The 25,280-nt window shown below is 35.9% G+C and overlaps 1 protein-coding gene across 2 annotated transcripts in view; it reads left to right on the forward strand.

The window, feature by feature from the left end:
- LOC150091347 (cytochrome b5 reductase 4) overlaps window positions 1-25,280 on the forward strand; it is a 210,578-nt gene that overhangs the window by 108,142 nt on the left and 77,156 nt on the right. For both annotated transcript variants that reach the window (XM_090383334.1, XM_090383328.1), the window contains 3 exons: window positions 3,695-3,846; window positions 13,831-13,863; window positions 23,351-23,476. In XM_090383334.1, the coding sequence (XP_090239460.1) occupies window positions 3,695-3,846; window positions 13,831-13,863; window positions 23,351-23,476 (311 nt within the window). The remainder of the gene's footprint in view (window positions 1-3,694; window positions 3,847-13,830; window positions 13,864-23,350; window positions 23,477-25,280) is intronic.

Here is a 25,280-nt window from a genome sequence, read left to right on the forward strand (position 1 = left end):
GGGTACTCTAACCCAGTTCCCTTTACAACCCCATCCCCAGTCAGGGGAAGGAGGAGACGGGTCTCTGTCTCCTCCCCTCCCTGCCTCCCCATAGTTTGCCTGGTGGGCCTCGTCCCCACTGACCTCTTTGGGGATGCCTACTCTATTGTCCTCATCCTTTTACCTGTTTCCCTCCCACTCTAACTAAACCGACCGAGTATGCCCCTAACAATGCCGCCAAATTCTAATCAGTTTCTAAAAATTCAGCCGCTTTCTCATAAACCTCTTTTGGCCTTTCCAAATTCTAGTGTTCATCTCTTTTTTTTTTTATATATAGGTTTTGCCACTGAAATCCTCAGAAAATAGGTAGCGGCGCCTGCCAGAGTACTTAAATAATCTATTGGGTGCCTGACCTGCCTCCTCGTGGCAAAGTGTGGGCAATGGTGGGTCCTAGTAGGGGCCCAATGGCTAAATGGTCAGAGAAACAACAGAACATAACGCTACACAACAAACCACTCCCCACACACTTTTTAAATTTCTGGTCTCTACAGAGAGCCGACCGGGCTAGCCGAGTGGGTAAAGTACCTGCCCGGCAACCCAAAGGTCGCGGGTTCGATTCCCGCCTCGGGCTTGGATCAAAGTACTGCAAAAACCTTAGGAGGTGCAATATGGCCACAGAAGCCGATGCGCCAACAACTACCAAATCAAAAAAAAAAATCTCTACAGAGTTCTGTGTCACTTACAAAGAATACAATGTGGAGATGGGGGGGAACCCCAGGTGCCATCAGACAACTAACGCACTTTACTTTACACTGACCACTGACCTTTGAATTTCCCAAGCTGTCAGCCTCAACCACCAGTGGAAGCAACTTATTCCAGCAATTCTTTTAGATAGTTCATTGGCTGAAAGAAAACTTGCTACGGTCCAGTCTCAACATCTTTCCATTTAATTTCAGTTAATGGAGACCTTGTCCTTAAACATTTATAACTGTGAAAATTTCACATTCAATAATTTAATTTTCTCCGTCAGATGCTTAGTAACCTTAATCAGGTCTTGTCTAAGGTGCCTTGTTTTACAAGCTCTGTAGTCCACATATTTGAAGTCCTTCATATGGACACCTTTTTGACATTCTCACTAGGCACCTTACACATATTTGAATCCTTTGTTTTAAATATCAGAAATTTATTTGTTGTGAATGGGATAATTGACTGGGATGCTAGGATGCACTATTTAGTTCTCTAATTAAGTACTATGCCAAAATATAGGTGCCATGTAACATGTTTAGATTATGTATGTGTTCACAGGCAGAAAATTCCATAATAACTTGCAGAAAGAAACACATACTCCCTCTGTCTGAGAATGTTAGCTAATAAATTGATATTATAAAATAAATTAGTCTCAAATATAATGGAGAAACTGTACTTGGCACATATTTCTAGACAGATATACATCTTGTTATTTGGATTAGCCTTGACTTAGAACATTTTAGACATGTCATGTGCATCACAAATATTACTTACCTTGCATTGAGAAAACTTGGTTTTTGCATTGTTGTACAACTCATATATTCGCACTGCCATGAAATATTGTTTTCACATCTGGTGAGTTGTCCCCCCACAACACTTTAGTTCTTTGACTTCATCCAAAAGGAGTGATCAGGGTAATTAAATATTCCTGTATTAAACATTCACTCCCTATCATATAGATATTCATTTTCTGTTAGTTGTCTTTTCTACAGGTTTTTTTCATTCATGCCGGAAAATCGAGAGTCTACTGTATATTTCTAACTTGTTCCAATTTTAATACTTGAACAGATTTGAAATACTTAAAATCTTAATGTCTTATAAGTTTATAATAAATGGATTGTGATTATCAGATTACAAAAACTTCTTTTGAATTGGGCTTGTGTAATTCCAACTCTTGTGGTCAAAAGCTGTCTTAATATGTGTAATCTAGTTGGAATCCATTCTTGGTTTCCAACATACACCAAAATTGCTGAACTCATTTTATTTTTTTATATTTGTTTCCTCTGTTTCTTTTCTTGGAGTAGTCTTCCTTCTTATATATTGGCAGGAAAAAACTTAGATATTTTTATAAATCTGTGTATTTGAAAGTTCTGTTTATTTAAAATTCCATTGTATAAAAATTTCCTCTGGCTTTTTAACTCATCATCAAAAGTAAGTTTTTGTAATCTGATAATCACAATCCATTTATTATAAACTTATAAGACATTAAGATTTTAAGTATTTCAAATCTGTTCAAGTATTAAAATTGGAACAAGTTAGAAATATACATAGACTCTCGATTTTCCAGGATAGATGGTAAAAAAAAAACAAATCCCGGATAATCAATTTCCCGGTTAATCCAAAAATACAGAAGTTCCCGACATACGTAAGAGTTACATTCCAGGACTTCTTACTTTGTTGAGTTTTACGTAACTCGGGAATGACTAATAATATATTGCTACTATATTATTGACAAATCTGAATTCTGCACAATACTTGTTAATGTTTGACCATTTTCATACATCCTTATTAGTTTAATTTTCTGATCCAAATTGATGGCTTTTCTTTTGTTGATAGATTTACTAGAAGTGCTGTCACTTATTCTCTTAGTCGGCACCATGATAACGGTCAAAATGAAATTTTGACCATTATCTTCATATCTGCCTGCACAGTTACCCCCAGGTCCTTTTCGTTCTCTACCACTGTCAGTACCACAGAGTTGATACGTCACTCTGAGGTTGCTGCTTCCCATATGTAGTACTTTACATTTGTCAATGTTAAACTTCATTTGCCACCTCTCAGCCCATCTGCTCAACTTTTCTAGATTCTGTTGCAGCAGCGTACTATCATTAGTGTCCTTAACAACTCTGCCAACCTTCGAACTGCAAACTTAGACATTAAGCTTGACATTCCATCATCAATATCATTTATAAATACAGAAAACAACAATGGACCCAATACGTAACCCTGAGGGACTCCACTAATAACATTAATCCACGATGAGCAGTGTCCATTGATTACCACTCTCTGTCTTCTCCCACTCAACCATTCCTTTATCCATAGCAATTTGCCTCCAATGCCACACTGCTCCAATTTGTGCAGCAGTCTTCCATGTGCATTTTTTACGATGTTGCATATGGTTTGGTCACCAACATTATAATAGTTCCTTAGAGATTTAACAGATGCACTATTTTCAAATTTTTGAATAATTTCAAGTTTTTGTTTAACTGAAAACAACTCTTTTGCATTTACCCATCATTTTCGCGATTTCTAAACAAACAAACAAAAAAAAAAAAATACTATAAAAAATTTTTCGTCATCACTGACATAAATAATGAAACAAAATTTGACCTTTTGTGCTGCAACGGAACACAACAATTGACGCGACGCACTAAAACAAACTAAACATTTGGTCTCTTTTTTTTTTTTTTTTTGAATGGCTAGTGTGAAGATAGTGGGGATTGCAAGATAACAGGTACGCTAATCTCCCAGTGAGGACTTATAATGCCGCTTGTTGCTTATTTACGACTTGCAAAATATCTGGTCGTTTTTTTTGTTTTTTTTAATTTGGAGTCTTGAAGTGTCCCGGTTAATCGAGAGTCTGCTGTATATTCACTTCAGGTTACTCTTGTTGTATTGTTTCTGTTCTAGAAAGTTCTGTTTTAAATGCCACATATTTTGAGTTAATTTTTTTTTTTTCCCCCCACAGATATGATTGGTTCCAGAGTGAGTCTTCTGTTAGCTTAATAATTTATAGCAAGTGGAAGAGCATTTGTCCACAACATGTGATTGTAGACTTAGTATCAAAGGATCTTCTAATTTGCCTTCATATTGAAAAATATACTTATCAAATTCATTTAGGTATTATTTTTGTATTTACTCACTGTATGTCTTTATTATTTTAATACTAACAGTTTTAATTGATTCACAATAACTTTATAAAACTTTGTATTACTTTATATTATTTTTTTTCAAGAATTTATCATCGATTATTTATTTATTAATAATCAGTAATTGCTTGCCAGTCAAGTTGACTTGACATGTTTTTTGGAATGATAATTGATGATACCTGAGGACATTAGAATGCTTTTTCTGATGGTTCTGGTTCACTAACTGTCAAGAGGAGGGGTGGATGGCTTTTGTAATCTGATTATCATAATCAATTTATAAGAAGGGTGATTGGAATAGCTGTTCAAATTACAGAGGGATATGCATCCTGAACACACTTTTAAAGATTCTTGGAAAATGGATTGAGAACCATTCTAGGTGTCAAATCTAGGTGTCAGAAGAACGAAGTGGTTTTTCAGCTGGGAGGTCATGTATAGACCATATCTCAACGTAGGACAGATCCTTGAAAAATGCTGATTGAAAGAAAAAGGAATCTTTATGATTTTCATTGACCTTTAAAAGGCAGTGTTCCAAGAAAATTTTTATGGGAAGCACTGAAAGAGGCAAGTATTGGTGGACAATTGATTAACATTATTAAGACAATTTACAGGAATAATAGATGCAGAACTAAAATGGCATTGGCTTTATCGCCTGAATTCCACACTTCAAAAGGCTTATTACAAGGCTGTTTGTTGCATGTCACCAACTCTTTTCAGAATTTATATGAGATCCTGGTAAAAAAAAAATGCAATAAAATGGAATTGCTGATCAATAAGAATATCTATATTCACAATTTACTTATTGTGAGTATAAGTACAAGTATATAGTACAAGACTTAGAAGATGCAGACTATGCATGTTGTAAATTGTTTGAGGAATATAAACGATGTGGTCTGAAAATCAATTTTAGCAAGACTGAACTGTTGTCTTCAGGATCAGAACACATTCTAAATATTGAAAGTTTTCAAATCAAACAAGCTGATAAATTCAAATATTTGGGATCAATCTTATAAAGTGACAGATCATCCCAAGCAAAGATCAATAAGAGAATTTCAGATGGCAGAAAAGCTATCGGCATGCTAAATTCTGTTCTACAGAGCAGAAATATTCTAAATAAAACAAAGAAACTTATATTTCAAATGATTGTACAAAGTCTCTTATTGTATGGAGCGGAAACCTGGACTTTGAATAGGCGAGGGGTAGACAAATTGCTCTCCACAGAAAACAGAATGAAGACATAAGAGAGAAAATGGAAGTAAAAAAGAATATTATTGCTACTATTGAAGAAAAGCATTTAACATGGTATGGACATGTAAAATGGATGCAAGAAACCAGATATCCAAAGGCTATCTTGGAATGGATACTTCCAGGAAGAAGGGGAAGAGGCGGACCTAGGAGGACATAGATGGATGGAATATGGGAGTGCATGACAGCCTGAGGTTTAATTGACCAAGACACCTTGAACCGCACATTGTGGTGGGAAAAAATTCTTACCCAAAAATAACTGTAGACTGAGGAAACCCATTGCAAATAATAATCAGTAGTTAAAATTGATTATTATTTACAATGGAAACACTCCTCTTGAAGAAGAAGGTTATCATAATCCAATTATTATCATATTGTAAGACATTAAGACTGTAATATGTTACACTTGTATCGTCAGGATTTGATGTATTTAGTTATGGCAAACTTAATGATGCATTTTTGTGCACTACTACGAAGAGCACAATATGAGCACAAACATTCGATTATGGAGCCGTTTTATTTCAATGTTTTGGAGTCCTGATTTACAGCAGTGTTTTTGAGCCATTCTCTTGCTCATCATCCTAATTACCCTTTAGGGCAGACAATGATTTTAGTGCTTGAGGTCTGCCCTGTTTCCCCTCTTAGTTATGGCTCACCTCCTTGTGGTGTAGATGGACACTGGGCAGGCTTTCCAGATTATGATCACCTTCCTGGTGGCAAAGTGACCAGAAACAAGTAAACAGTGCCACCCCCCCCCCCACATACACACAGCATAAACATAACATTACACACATTTCTGGCCTTTTACAGAATTCTGTATTCATCACAGTATGCCAAGATGGAATTAAACTGATGTTCAGAAGCTGCCCTACATAAGATACTATACATGTCATCCTAACACAGGGTTTAGAAACACTATGTTAGGTTGATGTTTAAATGATATATGTATTTCTAAACACTGTATCTTCTAAACATGCTGTTTTTTGTGAAAAATATAGCTGACTGCTGGAAAAGAATAGAATTATGTTATCTTTAGTGACAAATAATGTTTCTGTTTGGAATCCAGTAATAGCTGTATATGCATCTGAAGATATTCCACGATAAAGATAATCCAGCCTGCATCAGGGTGTGGCGTATTGGGACAGTACTCAGAATTATTTGTATGGGGGTTGATCAGCCCTTCGTCTCTGGTTATGTTTGACAGTAAGGCATTATGTTGAAACCATTCCAAGACCTACAGTTGGTTAGAAGTATTCTTTTTATGTTTCTCCCCTTTTCCTCTCTGCCTGAAAGTTGGCAGATCTGTTCTGACATTCTTCTGATGTCAACAGAGACCTGATGATTTATCAGAGTACCTTCGTACACCTTCCAACAGGCATCATAACTCTTGTAAAAAGTGGTTTTTCATGTTGACCATCCAGTTTTTCTGAAAACTCGGTGATTGTACCCATTTCAAAGTCTGTTGGCTCTGGCTCTATGTGATAGCCTTATTTACTTTTAGCCAGTGAGTTGCTAATTATTAAAAAAAGTCCTCAGGCATCTGGATTAGACTTAGTAACTATGTCTAATCCAGATGCCTGACTACTGACTTCAGATGGTTTATTAAAATAAGCAGTAATACAAAATTAGAAATTAAATATAAATAAAATATGTACAAAAAATTTTAAAATCACTGACTACATACAATAAAATAAAATGGGATTTTATACAATTAAAATATAAAATAAAACTGAATAGAAGCACTGAAACATACATGCATTATATATAAGACAAGAAGCTTTAAAGGCTGGCCGCTTCTTCTGCTTGATAAAGGTTAATGACAGGGAACTAAATGTATATTACAAAGGAAAATTCTATGCATACAAAAGCAATTGGTGCCTGTGCATCGAGAGTAGCAGAAGGAAAAAGGTGGGGGTGGGGGTGGGGGGAGAGAGAGATAGAAGATGTTAATCATCAGATTCTGTGTTGCTATTGAAGTGTGTAGCAGCCCTATTGTTTACTTGCCACCTCCCATCATGATGCAAAATAGTAGCCTCCGTAATAGGGTGAATGCAGGTCCCAGCATTACGATTAATGGTTGCTATATGGAAGGCCTCTAACCATGGGAGATGGTGCGTATTGCAAGCATAATCCAGAATTTTGATGTTAGACCAGGAGTCATAATTAAAGTTCCACTCTCTAATAATGCTCAGCAGTGGCTGAGCAGCCAAAATCAGCCTGTTATAAATCCCCCTCATGCCCAAAAATTCGACCAGCTAACCTGCATTTAGATTCCTGAATATAACAGCTCCCACAGTCTGGACAAGTAATAAGATAAATAACTCTTGCACAATGTAACACGGGAACAACCAATTTCACACTAGGTAACATTGATAGTGACTGCTGGGGAGTTGTACATAACCAATAAGGTAACGTTGCAGCACCCTGGCAAGATAAGCCAACATGCCCGGATAGTGGGAATGTATGCCATAGCAATCAATGAATCAACCTGATCTCTGTGAGAACTATTAACCTATAATTGGAACCTATCCAGAACATGAGGAGATAATCACATTTGGATAACCCTTGATCTGACTCTGACGAACTCAGCCTCTGTCAATAATAGAAGCAAAATGTGAGCATGTACAGTTGAACAATTGCTTATTTTAATAAACCTTTTGAAGTCAGTAGAGGCAATATTTCATAACTATGAGTTGTTATCTGTTGGAATTAGTTGCTTCCATGGGTGGTTGAAGCTGAAGGCTTAGGAAAATTTCAAACTCAGCTGGATAGATACCTATATTAGAAGGGAGTCGAATGGGTGGATTATTAATTTTTTTTGGGCAATGCAGCAGAAGCCCAGGGCTTCTTTGCATCATACAGCTTATGTTAATACTAATTACACATGTTAAAGGCATTTTATGCAGTAATTCATTCACTTTGTTTGCATACTAATGTTTACACACATTTTTATAATACTTTCGGATTCCTCGGATACATTCTTGGATATCTTATTATGCCGATCAGCTTATGTGCTAATTGTTTACTTCCATATATTTCACAATTACATATGCAGATTTTCAGTTAAATCTATCCATTGTTTTTATGTGGGGCATTTCCTGTGATGAGCATATTGAAAGTGAAATAATGCTGAATGTGGAAATTATAAAGAAATTTCATTACTTTTGGTAGCAGATAAAATCTGTGCAAGTATTTTAGAGAAGAGGCTTCGAGTAACATATTGAATATAATCTTAAGGAAGGATATTGAGGTTTTTGGCCAAACAGAGGATGCCAGGATCAATTACACCAAGGAAAATTATAGAAAAGTCAAAGGAACATAATAAAAATTTGTATTTTGCATTTGTTGAGCTTGAAAAAGCATGTGACAAAGTAATAAAATATGCTGTTTGAATTTTTAATAAATATGGCATCAAGGATAATCTTTTTAGGGGAATAAAAAGTTTGCATAAAAGTGGCAAATATGTGGTGAAGATTGCAGGAAATATTAAAAACTGGTCTAAAATTAAATCTTGAGTGAGGCTGGGCTGTACCTTACAGTCATTTCTTTTATTCTATTTAATAAAGAATGTCAGTTACTACAAAGTTTAATGCAGAAGATGTAAACTTTGGACTATTATTTTATGCAGATGATATTATGCTATTAAATAATACTTGAAAGATCCCAGAGCATCTCTGAATAAATTAGATAAATGTCACAGAGAATTTGGCACGAAATTGATTATATTAGAACAAGGAAAGTTTGGAGAGAGAAGGAAAATTTAGGATGTAAGTTAAATAACTAAAAATTGGAATGGGTTAGTAAATTTATATATCTAGGAATGATCTTTAATGAAGATAGAGGAGTAGATATGGAAATAAATAATAGAATAAGTAAAGCAGAAAGCCAACCAATTAAATTCGTTTGATGCAAAAGAGAAATTAGTAAAAAGAGTAACTTACATTGTTTTTGAGCTTTTGTTAACCTGCGTAGCTGAGAGCTAGGCAACAAATGCAGCAGTTGATTAAAAATTAGAATCTTCAGAAATGAGTTTAAGAAAAATAAATGGAGCTAACAGAAGGAAAATAGTAAGACCATATTACAAATGAGAAAATAAGACAAAATCTTGGTAATAATATCCAATCAAAGGTAAGTGAAGCAATCTTGAGATGGTGTGAGCATATAGAAAGAATAGGAGAAAGGAGATTAGTTAAACAGATATTTGAAATAGTAATGAATATTAATAGGTCTATAGGCAGACAGAATGAAGATGGAATGTTTTTTGTTGGTTGAAGCAAGCTTTAGAAGAAAGAGGGCTTACTTCTCTAGGGCTCTAACAGTAAATAAGCTAGGAACACCAGTGCAAGGCTCTAGCAATCCCCCATCTTTTCCATCATGCAGTATAATTATAATTGATGTCTCTTGAGGTTATGATGAGCATCATGATGAGATCTGGGCGCCTCCGTAGCCAGGTGGGCAGGAGCAGCAGTGCGTAGCACACACTTCTTGATTAGACTGGGGTTCGAGCCCGTTACCACCAAATACGGAGGATGCGGAAAGGTCAGGGAATGACTACCGCATATCCCCGGAGCAATATGGCCTTAGTTGCTAATGCTCCTAAAAACCAAATAACAATAACAATGATGAGATCCAATCTCCTTACATTTCGAGGGTACAACTCTAAAATGGTGTTGTCAGTCTGGATGCTGGATAGTCCACCAGATCGAATCTATTGGTAACTTTCTAGGAGGCATCCAGATCAGCTAGTGTATAATTTTCCTGCTTCTACTCTGCCAGATAATGATTGAGGGAGAGTTGTCTGAGCAGTGTGTGCAGAGGTGGGCATTGTTGTGGCCATGTTATATCAAGGACCTTGGCATATTCTTGCTGTAGGTACACCATATCCAAAAATTTCGTTAATTTGTATAACATGTCCTTCCGCCCACCTTTTCTTAACTAATGCATATATATCACAAATACTCAAACTAATAGAACAAATTTATCTGTGAATAGATCTAAGCCTCCCAACCACTTCCTTGTTCATTTTACAAATATGTGTAGTCTCAGTTCCATTTTAAATAATTGCCTATTTCAAATTACAGTCTGCCAAGAAACTGATAACTTTTTCTGACAGAATCAGAAAAAGTTATCAGTTGATTCAACCACTCCTCATCTGAGAGTTGTCCTAACTATTCACTCTACAGTTCAGACCAGTGATTCGATTCCTCTTTCTTCAAGGGAAAAACATGAAAAAAATCCATGAGGAAATGGTTGCCATTTGTGTAGAAGCTAATCCACATATTTTTTACACTACAGTTCCTGTTGTTTCAAAAGTGGCATTATACATGTCTGCTCTGATATTTTATGTCAGAGACTTTGGAATTTCCTCTTTTCGCTCTACCCCATTCTGTCAATTTCATTTGTTTCCTCTATCGATCTCCCAATTCCACTAATCACTTGGAACTCTTTGACTTACTTTTTTTTGAAGCTTGACTGTCACCAGTCCAGCTTTCTTAACAGTGAGGCAACTTTTCTTGGCAATTTTAATGTTCACAACTCCCACAGTCTTCATTTTCTAGGCACATGAAGCCAGCTGGTTGAGGTGCAATTATTAATTACCTTGCACAGATTGTTCATTTACTCACCAAAATAACAGAAATTCTAACCACACAGTTAATACTCTTGATCCTTTTCTCACAAATAACACTTCCAAGTACATGATTGAGGTAAGGAGGTTCTCTAGGCACCTTTGGTCACAGCTTGGTGATGGTCTTTTCTCCAATGGGTCCTTGCTCTAATGGCTGTTTGGCATTACAAGAATGTAAAATGGGATGATGTGGAAGATTTCTTTCTTTTCCTTGGTTGGATCACTGCTGTAAATCTTCTGATGTCAACTGGCGTGGTGCTAGGGTTTTTGGCACCCTATGCAGAAATGTATTTGTTGCCTTTAAGATACTTTTATTAAATATTATTATAATAAAAATTTTGAATTTCGGTGCCCCCAGATGTTGGCACCCCTAAGCCCTGCTTACCAGGCTTACCATGTTCCACCTGCCCTGGATGTCAATATTTGCTCAGATGGTGTCAGTGAAATTATTCTTGCATGGATGAAATCCTTTATTCCACACTCACCTTAAAATTTTGTCTTTTATCTATACCTTGATTTTCCAGTAAATGTGCTAAGGCTGTTCAAGAATATTGCATATCACAACAGGATTACATCCAAATCTCGATTCATTTTCTGCCTGCACAAAACTTGAAACAAAGAAAAACATTTATTAATCAGTCCATCCTAGATTTTGAACAGGTTAACAAGATTACAAAACTTGTTTTATGTCCAAATGGTAGTCAAGCATTCTGGTTCTTTGCCAAAACTGTTGGCCACAACTTTTGCCATCTGTACTCCTATTTCTGTCTTTATCTTTAGCTGAGGTGGCAATGGAACATAATGGATCTATTGCCACTTTCAGCTTGCTAGTATCCTGCTTTTTTTCTAACTCTTGTATTAACAAACATGGTAAACCACCTCCTACCATTTACAGTACACTCCACTCACTGTGCCTTCTGTGGTGTTCTGTCAGAAGAATTTTTGACAATTGCCAAGGAAGTTCCAGGTTCTAATGGTATTTCTCTGCTTGTTCTCAAACCTATGCTCCTGTTCTTTGTCACCTTTTTACACTTTCTAATTCCACTGGTGTTTTTCCTGTCACTTGGAAATTTGCTCATATCCACCCAGTTCCTAAAAAGGGTGAAAAATCCCTTCCAACCAATTGATGGCCCATTGCACTCATGTCTAATGTTTCTAGAGGAATCCATTAACTGCCAACTCCTGATTGTCTTGAAACTTTAAATCTGATCAGTGATCACCAATATGGATTTTGTCAGTGTATCCAGTATATCCCCTGGTGATATACTAGTTTACTTTACCCTTCTGTGGACCAATTCAGTGGAAAGTTTGGTGGAACTCAAGCAGTTTCTCTTGACATTTCAAAGGCTTTTGATCGTGTATGGCATAAAGGTCTTCTAATACCTCCATCTTATGGATTGCTGACGGTTTTTTGTAATTGGGTATCCAGTTTCTCTCTGAATGCTAACTGCAGGTAATGGTAGATGGCTCTCTGTCTTCTGACTTCTCCACTAATTCTGGTTTTCCCCAAGGTTCAGTTGTTTCTCCCACTTTTTTCCTCTTGTATATTAATGACCTTCTTCCGTTGACTGGAATTCCTATCCATTGTTTGCTGATGATAGTACATTGCATTCCGCCTTCCAGTTTGAGAAACCTTGCCCCACACAAACAGCTTCAAATTCTCGAATATTCACTACCAATTACCGAAATGCTGATTGCTGGGTAATTCTTCAGTGGGACAAAGATAACTGAGATAATTTCAATCCTTTTAACACTCAGGCATGTTTTTATATCTCTCAAAAAGGATCCTTCTGCTCCTATGCTTATCTTCAATGATACTGAGATTTCTAGACAAGATCATATATCTCTATTAGGGATTACCCTGACTTCTTGATCTCCCTTGGCATAAACACATCACAAATATTGCTTCCTCTGCATCAAAAAACTGGGTTTTCTCTTTTGCTCTCAGATTCCTTTTGTTCTAAACAGCTACTCACTTTGTACAAATCTCAAATCTGCCCTAACATGGAATATTGTTCCCACATATGTGGCAGTGTGCCCATAAGTTTCAGGCTTCTGAACTCTATTCAAAAGAGGACAGTTAGGTTAATTAATGATCCATCTCTTACAGAGTCTCTCCACTCTCTGTCTCATAGGTATTCTATTTCTGTCGCTTGCCTTTTCTATAGACACATCCATGTGCACTGGTCTTCTGAATTGGCTTCTGTAATTCTCCCTTACTGTCTTCCAAACCAGTCCAAATACATGCTGCAGCCAGTCAACATTTATTTACTTTTCTACTTGAAACTCATAGAACTAACTTTTTTCCTTCATCATTTATCCCTTGATTTCCATTTTCTGAAATAAGCTCCCTTCAAACATATTTTATGAAAATAATCTATAGAAATTGAAGTCTAATGTCAACAAGTGCCCTCTTTCATCTTCTCCACTTTCAACCTACACATAGAACTAAGTACTATAGGTTCTAATATCTTTCAATGTTTAGGGTTAAAAATAATAAATAAATAAAAAGAGAAAAATAATAGAATGTAAGGTTAAGCATCTAGGACTGATTTGTACTATTATAGCAACTTATACCCGCACTGTTTATAATCGATTGAAATCATGATATTAATGAAATATTTTGGAAAGAATAGCATTTTTGTAATTGGATACATGCAAAATGAAAATGAATATAGTTTAATGCTTAATTCAGATCTTTGATGCTACAACTTAGCAGTTATATAAGATAAAAAATGTTAGAATAATTGCTCAATTCAGTGAGAGCTTTCAGAATATATAATTTTTCTGCCATTTAAAATTTTTAAGTAATACTCTATATATTATTGTCTGAAAGAGCCTTGTGTTCCTGTTGGCATGAAATTGAAATTAAATTCATGCCTAAGAACACTGCATGTCAACTTTTTAAAGTTTGTTTATAAACTTTGTGACAAATTCTAAAAAGTATTGCTTACAACGTTTGACTGCATAATAGTTAAATAATTGATTGTTTCATTAATCATGTTGGAAGAAAGTTATTTTGGAAAACATTGTCTGATTGATATGTTATTATGTGATCTTACTATTTTTTTCTTTTTTCTTTTTAAGAACTTGAAGGAAGTGTTTTGTCTAAGTGTGAAGGTAAGAGATTACTCTTATTCTGAATGTATAGAATGCTTTTTAGTTCATCTAGCCAATTTATTTGCATATATTTTTTATTTGTGTAGTTGTGAAAATAAGTTTTAAAATGATTAAGATAAATATTAGAAAATTATGTTTGAAGCATTGAAATTGCACAATTTCATCTGCACCTTTAGATGAAACTGCCATGATGTAGAATTTTAGAAGATTAAAGGTTTTTATCATTAAAAAAGGATATTACTTTATAGAAAAATTTCCGTAAAATTTACCAAGATTAACAATACAAGTTAGGAGAAAAGTTGGATTCCAGCAAGTGGAAGTACTGATTAAGTCATCAAATTACAGACATTGTAGGGAATATCAGAGCCATGGGGTCACTCAGACATAACAGATGCAGAAGTCGAATATGGGGAATTCAGTGTGTTCAGAAAGAACAGACAGAATAGAAGGGGTAGAGGGGTTATGCATCTTAGTTAAGATGCATATTAAATCTAAGGCAGTGCATCCAATTTACATGGGTGGCCAGTGTAATATACAGTCGATTCCGGTTATTTGGGACACATCGGGACTAGTGCATTTTGGCCCGATTAAGCGGCTGCCCCAATTATCCGAAGTTTCACGTAAATAGTTAAAAATACAATTTATTCCCCCCCCCCCTACAATTAGTTCACTGTACAATCAAATCACGTTACGATGAACTCACCACAGTAAAGTACCGTTCACTATACGATGTGTAGTAAGCGCCGGTCATTGTGATCACGTTTGTGAATTGAATTTTAATTCTATTAAACAGCGATTCTAATTAGCGAAAATAGGAGGAATATTATCCACAGGCTATAAAAGTAAAGATATATTAAGCATAAATTTACTCTTTATTACCTTACTAATTAAAAAATTAAATGATACGTGGAAAATCAAAGAATATACGTGATAATCGGAATAATTAATATGTACTGTAATATGTACATACTAACTAATTGACATTTCTGTTCACTTACATTTGTGGGTGGGGGTTAAAATTTAAAACAGTAAAAAGATAAGCAATCAATAACAAAGAACACGGCACACACAAATTGCAAGTAACACAACACGCGCAAGTGAGAACGGAGAAACAAATTACGAAGCTTTAAAAATAGGAATGAAGAGAAGATTCTAAAAATTATTTTTTTATATGATTGAAGATTCCATGGAAGTGTAAACACATTTTACCATAATAACCCACAGAATTCCAGCTGTCGGTATTACCGCAAATTCAATAAGATCGATTTTACTGTCAGTTTATGATAGATTGCACTAACAGAAAAGCCCAATAAACGGGTGACTGCTAATTGTTTTTATGGTTGTGACCTCCAGAAATCCGACCGAATTATGTGGTACGGTCGGAGACAATCATAGGGTAATCTCCAGTGCCGAGGTCTCCTGCCCCGATTAACCGGTGGCCCAAATAACCGGAATCCACTGTATAATCATTGGGAAAATGAAAATGAGAGTAGGAATGTGTTATAGGCCTCATGACTGTGATGCTTATAACAAACAATTATACAGAGAAATAGAGTGGGCTAGTAAATCAGAATGTTTTATAATGGGGTATTTTTTTTTAACTTTGCAGATATGGACTGGAACTTGTGAGTTGGTCACTCACATGCACACTAGCATGACTTTTGTGGATTTATTGGATGATTGTTTTCTACAGTATCATCTTAGGGAGGAAACAATAGAAAGCAGTACTCTGATTATCAGCAGGGATTCTTCATGCATTAAGAATCAGCAGGTAAAAGACCCACTGAGTGGCAGTGATCACAGTGTACTGATATGGGATTTACTTAAAGATATAATTACTGTCCAGGATACAGGGAAGGATGTTTGCTTTTGTAAGGGTAATGACAGTGGTCTCAGGCAGTTTTATTTAAATTCTGTGCATTGGGACCATTTGATGTGTTACCAACAGCAAATTCTAAATGGAAAGCATTTGGGTAAGTAATTAGAGAAGCTAGACTTTTCATGTGAACTAAAAATTACCGTTCAAGGCTTAGATCTAAATTGTTGTCAAATGGCCTAATGAGACTTATGGCAGAGAAGAAAAATGCATTGATGCATATGAATTATCAGCTGATATAAAAGCCTATTGTGGATATAAACTAGTCTGTAACCAAGTTACAAAGGAGGTTAGACAGGCTAAGGCAGATTACAAGGTCTATGGCAAAGAATGAAAAGAAAAGCAGCAAAGACTTCTTTACTTATATTACAGAAGGAAGGGACTGAATCACATTGATTCACTGATGTGATAGTTTACCAGTTGATAATCCTGTTCAGGTTGCTGACAAACTGAATAGGTATTTTGCATCTACATTCACGTATGACGAGTTTTTCAGGGAGGGAAATGCCAGAATTTTATCAAAATCTAACAGGGAGATAAATGATTTGGTGATAACTGAAAGGAAAGTGGAAGAGAAATTGTTGAAGCTTAACCTAAAAAAGGCACCTGGGATGAATGGCATCTGTCCAATTATATTAAGGGATGCCACAAAGAAGGTAACTAAATCCTTACTCATAATTATGAGTGCATATTTCGATTCAGGGAAGGTTCCTATGGACTGGAGATATGTGAATGTATCTCCAATTTATAAAGGGGGATTAAAAGGTGACATGAGTAGTAATTATAGATCTGTTAGCTTAACTTCTGTTCCCAAGAAAATAATGGAATCATTGGTTCCTGCAGAAGTAATGCAGGACCATCTAGACAAGAATGCAATTATACTGTGGTAACAGCAATGGATTCATTAAGAGGTGATCTTTTCTGATAAATCAGATTGGATACTATGCTACAGTAACAAATGAACTGGATGCAAAAAATACTTTTGATATCATATACAGTGGATTTCATTTAATTGGGGCACCAGTTAATCGGGACAGTCATTTATTTGGGACAAAATTTGAAGAACAGAAACAAAATAGATATTTAGCCTGAATTTGTTCCTCTTATTTGGGCCAACTCGCTGCTTAATTGGGGCAGTAAAGGTCGTGATTGAACAACAATGCTTGCACATGCTCTTAACATAGATCATGCAGGCAACAACTGAGTCAGTTTGTTGTGAAGTTGTGCTGTAGGAGGGTTGTGTTGCATTTGTTCTGTGTCATGGTAATCGGATTCTGATACATCTTGTATCAGAATCCGATTACTTTATAGGAATTATTATAAGGTGCTAAAATCTGAAGCTTTATAGGAATTATTATTACTTTATAGCACTAAAATCTGAAGCTCTCGAAGCTCTGCCTTCGAAAGCTTCAGATTTTAGCGCTTTTAATTCTGTATATTTTATTGTATTTTATGGTATTCTTTTTCTTTCTTTCTATATACTTATTGTAAATAGTAATTTATTGTAAATTAGTAATACTAGTTTAATTTTATTAAATTATTAATTTTGTTTTCTGTTTTATTGTTTTATTATTTCAACACAAGGTTGGTGTAAACTACTAAAAAAAAAAATATATATATATATATATATATATATATTGAAGACCTATTATCACAGAAAGCTGGTTAATCACATCCTTGATGCAATTGAGGAAAATCTGCTGAAATCATCTTCAAAATCAATAGAAGTTAGTGCAAAAGTTTCAATGTTAAAAGCTGAAGAATTTATTGCTGATAGCTGGTGAGGAATAAGCAACAAATCAATTCAGAATTGTTTTGCTAAATGTGGCTTCATGACTAATTGTGATTCAGACGTGATGAGCTGTACAGAAAATGAAATGGCTTTGGAACTGCAACATGTCCAAAATTGTGAAGAATTTTTAAGGATTGACGATAACCTTCAATGCCACGATGAAAATGAATATTATCAGGAAACAGTTATTGAACAAATTGCGGAAAAACACTTAGAGACACCAGAAGACTAAGAAAATTATGACAATGATATACCTAAGCGAGTGACTAACCAGGATGCCAGGAAATATATCTCCGAATTGAGATTCTGTTTCATGCAGGAAGGCAATGAAGGCAGTCCTTTATCAGCATTAGATATCTGTGCCCACTTTGTTCATTTGTAGTCCATAAAGAGAATGCATCAGGGTACACTTAATTTTTTTTCAAAGTAAGAAATCTTAAGTAATGTGTAACCTTTGCTTGACACAGACATTATTATGTATCTTCATTTTACATATGTACCTTATATGTACATAAGTACATTTTGTTTGCTTTTAGCTTTAGTTATTTTTAAATAAATGTGTGTACCAATATAACTTAAATACATTGTGCTTTCTTTAAATGCCACATTCCTTTTATTTTATTCATACCTTTTTGCCTCTGTTAGAATGTGTTTTTCAGCTCATTGGATAAAATTTTGCTTAACTGGGGCAGCCGCTTAATTGGGCCAAAGTAATCTAGTCCTGATGTGTCCCAATTGACTGAAATCCACTGTACTTTGGATTTCAGGAAAGCTTTTGATACTGTTGCGCATAAAAGATTGTTGCACAAATTGGAGCAGCATGATATAAAGGCAAGTTACTGCTCTGGATAATGGGATGGTTGAGTGGGAGAAGACAGAGATTGGTTATTAATGGACAGTTGTCTTTGTGGAGTGGCCACCTCCGTAGCCAGGTGGGCAGGAGCAGCAGTGCGTAGCACATGCTTCTTGATTAGACTGGGGTTCAAGCCCGTGACCACCAAATACGGAGGATGTGGAAAGGTCAGGGAATGACCACCGCATATCACCTGAGCAATATGGCCTTAGTTGCTAATGCTCCTAAAAAAAAAAAACCAAAACCAACCTCTTTGTGGAGTGTCTCAGGGTTTAGTGATGGGCCAGTTTTTGTTTTCTGTATTTATTAATGATATTGATCAATGTATATGAGGCTTAATGTCTAAGTTTACATATGATGTGAAGGTTAGCAAGGTGGTTAACTGCAGTAATCAGAGTATGCTACTGCAACAACAAGATTTAGAGAAATTAGGCAGATGGGCTGAAAAATGTCAGTGAAGCTTAACATTGACAAATGTGAGGTACTGCATATGGGTAATAGTAATCCCACAATAACATACCAGCTCTGTGCTACTATCAGTGCAACGGAAAAATGAAAAAGAAATTGGGGGGGGGGATAATTGTACTGCAGACATGAAGTTCTCTGAGCAGTACAGACAGGTTGCCAGGACAGCTCATGAATTTTGTCATTGCTATGCAGGGATAAAGCAGGTGATTATCCCAATGTACTCAAGATGTGGCTTAAAGCAATGGGTAGGTTGTATCTTTTGTACTGTATACAGGGTTGGGGCCTCATTTTAGGAATGACATAGATCTGCTGGAACAGGTTCAGAGAAGGGTAATGAGATTAGTGAAAGGAAGAAAAAGGGTTGTCTTACCAAGAAAGGCCCTGTCCTAGAGACTAGGCACCTGTATGATGATCCCATTGAGCAGTTTAAGGCTTCAAATGGATTGAGCAAGCTCAATGCTGATGACATTCTTCTTCTTCTTGCTCTGACTGCACATGTGAGGGGGTATAAATTCAAATTGAGGAAGGAGGTTGCAGGATAGATGTGTGGAAGTTTTCCTTCAGCCAGCAAGTGGTCAGTTTTTGGAAGATGGAAGAAGCTTCCATCTGTTGTTGTGGAGGTGGTTAGTTTGAATAAGTTCAAGGAAGTACTAGACAAATTATTGGAGGGGAGGAACAGGTGATGTCGGAAGTTTTTTTTTTTTTTTTTGCTGATGCTACTTTATAAGCTTGTTTTCTTGCATTATTTGCCATTCTAATACTAAGTCTGCTTTATCTTTGACTGAGGTGGCAACTTCAGCTTTTGACAGAGGCGAGAGTACAGATGGACAAAAGTTTCAACTAATAGCTTTGGCAAGAGACCAGAATACTCAACTACCATTTGAACAAGAAGCCAGTTTTCTATTTTTAGCCTGATTAAAATTTGGTTTGGACAGATTAATAACTGCTTTAAAATTGTTGCGACCTTTAATGAAGCTGAGGATTTAGATGTAAGCCAATTGTGATATACAATATTCTTATCTTGAACAGCCTTAGCACATTTATTGGAAAACCAAGATATAGATACAGGACAAAATTTTAAGGTGGAGTGCAGAATATGGAATTTCATCCATACAAGCATAATTTCACTGACATCATCTGAGCAAATGCAGTCCATTCTGGTTATTTGGGACACATTGGGACTAGTGCATTTTGGCCTGATTAGGTGGCTGCCCCAATTATCCGAAGTTTCACGTAAATAGTTAAAAATACAATGTACCCCCCCCTTTACAATTGGTTCACTGGTCAATCAAATCACGTTATGACGAACTCAACATAGTAAAGTACCGTTCACTATACGATGTGCAGTAAGCGCCAGTTGTTGTGATCACATTTGTGAATTGAATTTTAATTCTATTAAACAGTGATTCTAATTAGCGAAAATAGGAGGAATATTATCCTCAGGCTATAAAAGCAAAGATATATTAAGCACAAATTTACCCTTTATTACCTTACCAATTAAAAAATTAAATGATATGTGAAAATCGGAAGAATATACGTGATAATCAGAATAATTAATACGTACTGTAATAGGTACATATGAACTAGTTGACATTTCTGTTCACTGACATTTGTGGTGGGGGGGGGGTGTTAAAATTTAAAACAGTAAAAAGATAAGCAATCAATAACAAAGAACACAGCACACACAAATTGCAAGTAACACAATACGCCCAAGTGAGGACGGAGTAACAAGTTACAAAGCTTTAAAAATAGGAATGAAGAGAAGATCTGAAAATTAATTTTTTTATATGATTGAAGATTTCATGGAAGTGTAAACACATTTCACCATAATAACCCACAGAATTCCAGCTGTCGGTATTATCGCAAATTCAGTAAGATCGAGTTTACTATTGGTTTATGATAGATTTCACTAACAGAAAAGCCAATAAACAGGTGACTGCTAATTGTTTTTATTGGTTGTGACCTCCAGAATTTCGACCGAACCACGTGGTACCGTCGGAGACAATCGTAGGGTAATCTCCAGTGCTGCGGTCTCCTGCCCCAATTAAACGGCATGCTGTCCCAATTAAGCGAAGTAAACCCTGACTATTTTCTTGATTGGTTTCTGTTTTTCAAGATTTTCCCCAAATAAACAGCTGCCCCGATTAACCGGTGGCCCAAATAACCAGAATCCACTGTATTGACATCAGAAGATTTACAACGGTAACTCAACAAAGGGAAAAAAAGAATAGAAATCGTCCACACATCATCCCATTTTGCATTCTTGTAATGCCAAACAACACGAGACTGATAATGATCATGAGTAAAAGGCTCCAGTGGAGAAGAGACCATCACCAAGTTATGATCTGAGGTGCCTTAAGGACTACTAGCTTTGATCATAGAAGGGTTGTGTTCTTGAGCAATAAGATCAAGAGGAAAGGTTAGGACTGTCAGGTATTCTGCTAGGTAAATGAATAGTGTGTGCAATGTCATTAGTAATTGCAAAAGCATGAGCATCTTGACCAGCAGGGTCTATATGAGTAGAAAACCGAAGCCAGTAGGAGTTTTGAATGTTAAAATGACTAAGAAAAATTACCTCACTGTTAGGAAATTTAGATTAGAAAAAGTTGAGCTTCAAAGAAAGGAAAATCAAACCGTTCCAAGTGACTAGTGGAATTCGGAGATAATATTATATGGGCATTAATATGGATAATTTCAGATTATCTTTTTACTTGGGGAGCAAACTGGTTTGTTAATGAAAAACACTAGGATAATTGTGCAGTTTGGTATGATCTCTCAAACTGTGCAGACAAGTAGCCATGATGTCGTACGAGTTATCTTTCCTAAACAGAAATTTTGTCAACATGGAATAGAATAGAGGTCATCATTCCATTAAAGCATTAGTTAAGACCTACTTTTGGCATTATATAAATTAAAGGTTTGGCAACTTTGTATCAAGAAGGATATGGATCTGCTGAAAACAGTGCAGCAAAGAATAGCTGAGGTGATTGGCACAAAAAAGTATTCACACACACACACACACACACACACACACACACACACACACACACACACACACAGAGAGAGAGAGAGAGAGAGAGAGAGAGAGAGAGAGAGAGAGAGAGAGAGAGAGAGAGAGAGAGAGAGAGAGAGAGAGAGAGAGAGAGAGAGAGAGAGAGAGAGAGAGAACAGGAATGTTTCTTTTTTTATATTGCAGTTGGTGCGTGTTTAAATCAAAAAAGGATAATTGTAAATTGCATATAAGAAAATTTTCTTTTACATAAAGGATTATATTAGCTGTTGGAATAACCATTTTTTTTTTTTTTTTTTATGGTTACCTCAAACATTAAAGGTATTGGAACCTTTATTAGAAACTATAGTATACTATAATATGTGTGTGGGTTTTGAATGTTGAGAAGGGAGAAGATACTTATTGATGTTGGACTTAAATTTCTGTAGATTACACTGGTCAACACAGAAAATGTTACGAAAATACCCAATCTTGACTAATTTTATGCTGCTGAACACAAAAATCACATTAAAATTTGTCGATTGGCTCTTGTTTTCAAATTACAGTTGGGGTCTCATATTTTTTTTTATTAGCGAGTTACTTTACATTATCAACTACGGCTCTTGGCAAAACCCATGGCTACACTGCAGTTTCATTACCACCATGCTCTTATCACGTGATCAGCGACTGTCTCTCTCTCTCTCTCTGCTCTGTGTCATGTGATAAGTTGTCACCTCAAATGCATCTTCAATTCTGTTGCAGTAATCCTTGGCTAGGTACTGGGTGATTTGTTCTCAGTTAACAGTTGTTCTCTGTGAGATGCCTACTTTTTGCACGGTATTTGTGTTGTATAAGATTAATATGCTCCATAATTGTGTGAATAGTCCGGATGACTTCTGTTGCTATGTGGAGAAGTCACATTAGCTTTAAGAAAGCGTCCCATAACTCGAGCCATAAAAAAAGCCTACTTCTTGTACTTTGGGTGCAAAGGAAAAGAACTGGGCTCCACACATATGTTGCACTATCTGTTCATCAAAACTGAATGCGTGAGTGAATCAAAAGGGATGTTTTATGCCTTTTGCAGTATCCATGATATGGAGGGAGCCAATGAATTGCATCACAGACTGTTACTTCTATATGGTGCCTCCTATTAGAAAAGAGATGACAATGAAGAAAAAGTTGACAGTGACGTACCCACATATGCCATCTGCAATTGACATTCTTAACATTACATCATGTAAATGTAAATCTGGTTGCAAGAACCAAGTATATAATTTCTCTGTTCCTCTTTCTTCTTTTTTTTTTTTTTAATGCAGAACTAATATTATTCCTAAATGATGAGATCACATTAGTGGAGAAACCACACAAAAGAAAAACAGAAATATTCTGAGTGTCTCAGGATTTTGTACTGTAACCTTCAGTGAAACAAAATTGATAGATAAAATTATGTAATTTATCTTAAATTAACTTGGAAATTAATAGTTGTGTGTTGATAATTTCTTTTTTCAGTAAAAATCGGGACCAATAACGGAACAGTAGAATTATTGCTTGCCAAAGAAAATGGTGAAGGATTTTGGAAAAATCTTGGAAACCCCTTGCCGGGGCACAATACTTTTAAATTTACAAAAGAAATAGGTATGTTATAAGTTAATGAAGCAGTTGCAAATATTTGTAATAATATTAATTTGCTAAGAGTTTTATGAGCAGTTTTTGTTTCTCCAAATTCTAATTTTAATTAAAGCAGAGCTGGATTAGTATTATTTACTCTTCTTCCCTAGTTTATTGCAAGTGATAGTCTCCGACAACTTTCAGGCGCCTCTGTAGCCAGATGGGAAGGAGCAGCAGTGCGTAGCACACTCTTCTTGATTAGACTGGGGTTCGAGCCCGTCACCACCAAATACAAAGGAGGCAGAAAGGTCAGAGAATGACCACCGCATATTCCCGGAGCATTATGGCCTTAGTTACTAATGCTCCTAAAAACCAAATAACAACAACAACCGGCGACTTACATGGTTGTAAATTGCCCCACCCCGTTTCATTTTCCTTGATGATTCCCTAAATTACTAAGTGACTAAATTACTGAAGAAATTCATGTTTATTAGTCTTTTTTTTTTTTTTTAATTATTGTTGTGACCTGATAAAACTGCAAATAAAGTAATTAACAGCTTAACTCTGTTCACATAGGTTTTGATTTCATTAACATTTTAATTCCATCAGTGTACTTAAACCTATTTCGCATCAAAACAAATGAAATTATGCGTTGTAAGTTCATGGTGCTGTAGGTGGTACTTGGCATCATTCAATAAGTTGTCAGCTCTTGGCTCTCGGCTAATCGGCTCTTGATAAATAAAATTTTTGCAGTTAAATCGAATACACTGAGATGTATTCAGTTTAATTGGAACATTTTCATTAAACGGCTTACTTTTTTATGTATAGATAAACTAATGCTAATGCTAATAACTGTTGCTTATTTAGTTCATTTACTTTTCTTTGCTCCATTCCTCGACTTAGTGCATTATGGCCTTAGATGTGAATGTGCCATAAACAACAATAACAACAGCTGCACTATTCCTGAAAGAGGAATGGTGCAGTTGTTGCAACTCCATTTGCACGCGCGCTAACACACACACACACACACACACACACACACACACACACACACACACACACACACACACACACACACACTTGCTCTCCTCTAAATAAAAACACAGCATTATGTATAATTAGGGGTGTGGGAATAAAAAATTGTCTGTCTGTCTGTCTGTCTTCAAAGATGAAATACAATGTGTGAGGCACCTCCGTAGCCAGGTGGGCAGGAGCAGCAGTGCGTAGTACACGCTTCTTGATTAGACCGGGATTCGAGCCCGTGACCACCAAATACGGAGAATACGGCAAGGTCAGGGAATGACCACCACATATCCCCGGAGCAATATGGCCTTAGTTGCTAATGCTTCTAAAAACCAAATAACAACAACAGACAATGTATAAAGTAAGTTGCCGACCAGGCTAGCCGGGTGGATAAACTACCTGCCTGGCAGCCCAAAGGTCACGAGTTCGAATCCTGCCTCGGGCTTGGATCGCAGTAGTGCAAAAACTTGGGGAGGTGCATTATGGCCACAGAAGACGATGCGCCAACAACTAACAATTTTAAAAAAATAAAAAATAAAGTTGTAAAATTCTGAATTTTGAAAATAATCATCTATATTTACTCACAACCAAAACAGATTGTCAGCCATTTCCATAAGGTTACAATTTAATTTATTAAAATCATATCATTTAATTAAGGAGATAGTTTATGTATGGCTGCTGCACGTAGATCATTTCTACTACCCAGGTAGTATGAATGCATCATTTAATTAAAATGTTTAAAAAAGTTTTAACATTTTTAATTAAATTATTGGAAATTATAATTGAATTTATTATTCTGATTTGCTAT

The sequence above is a fragment of the Mastigoproctus giganteus genome, chromosome 1 (genome assembly GCF_048544385.1).
Source record: "Mastigoproctus giganteus isolate SK-2022 chromosome 1, ASM4854438v1, whole genome shotgun sequence".
Lineage (NCBI taxonomy): Eukaryota > Metazoa > Arthropoda > Arachnida > Uropygi > Thelyphonidae > Mastigoproctus > Mastigoproctus giganteus.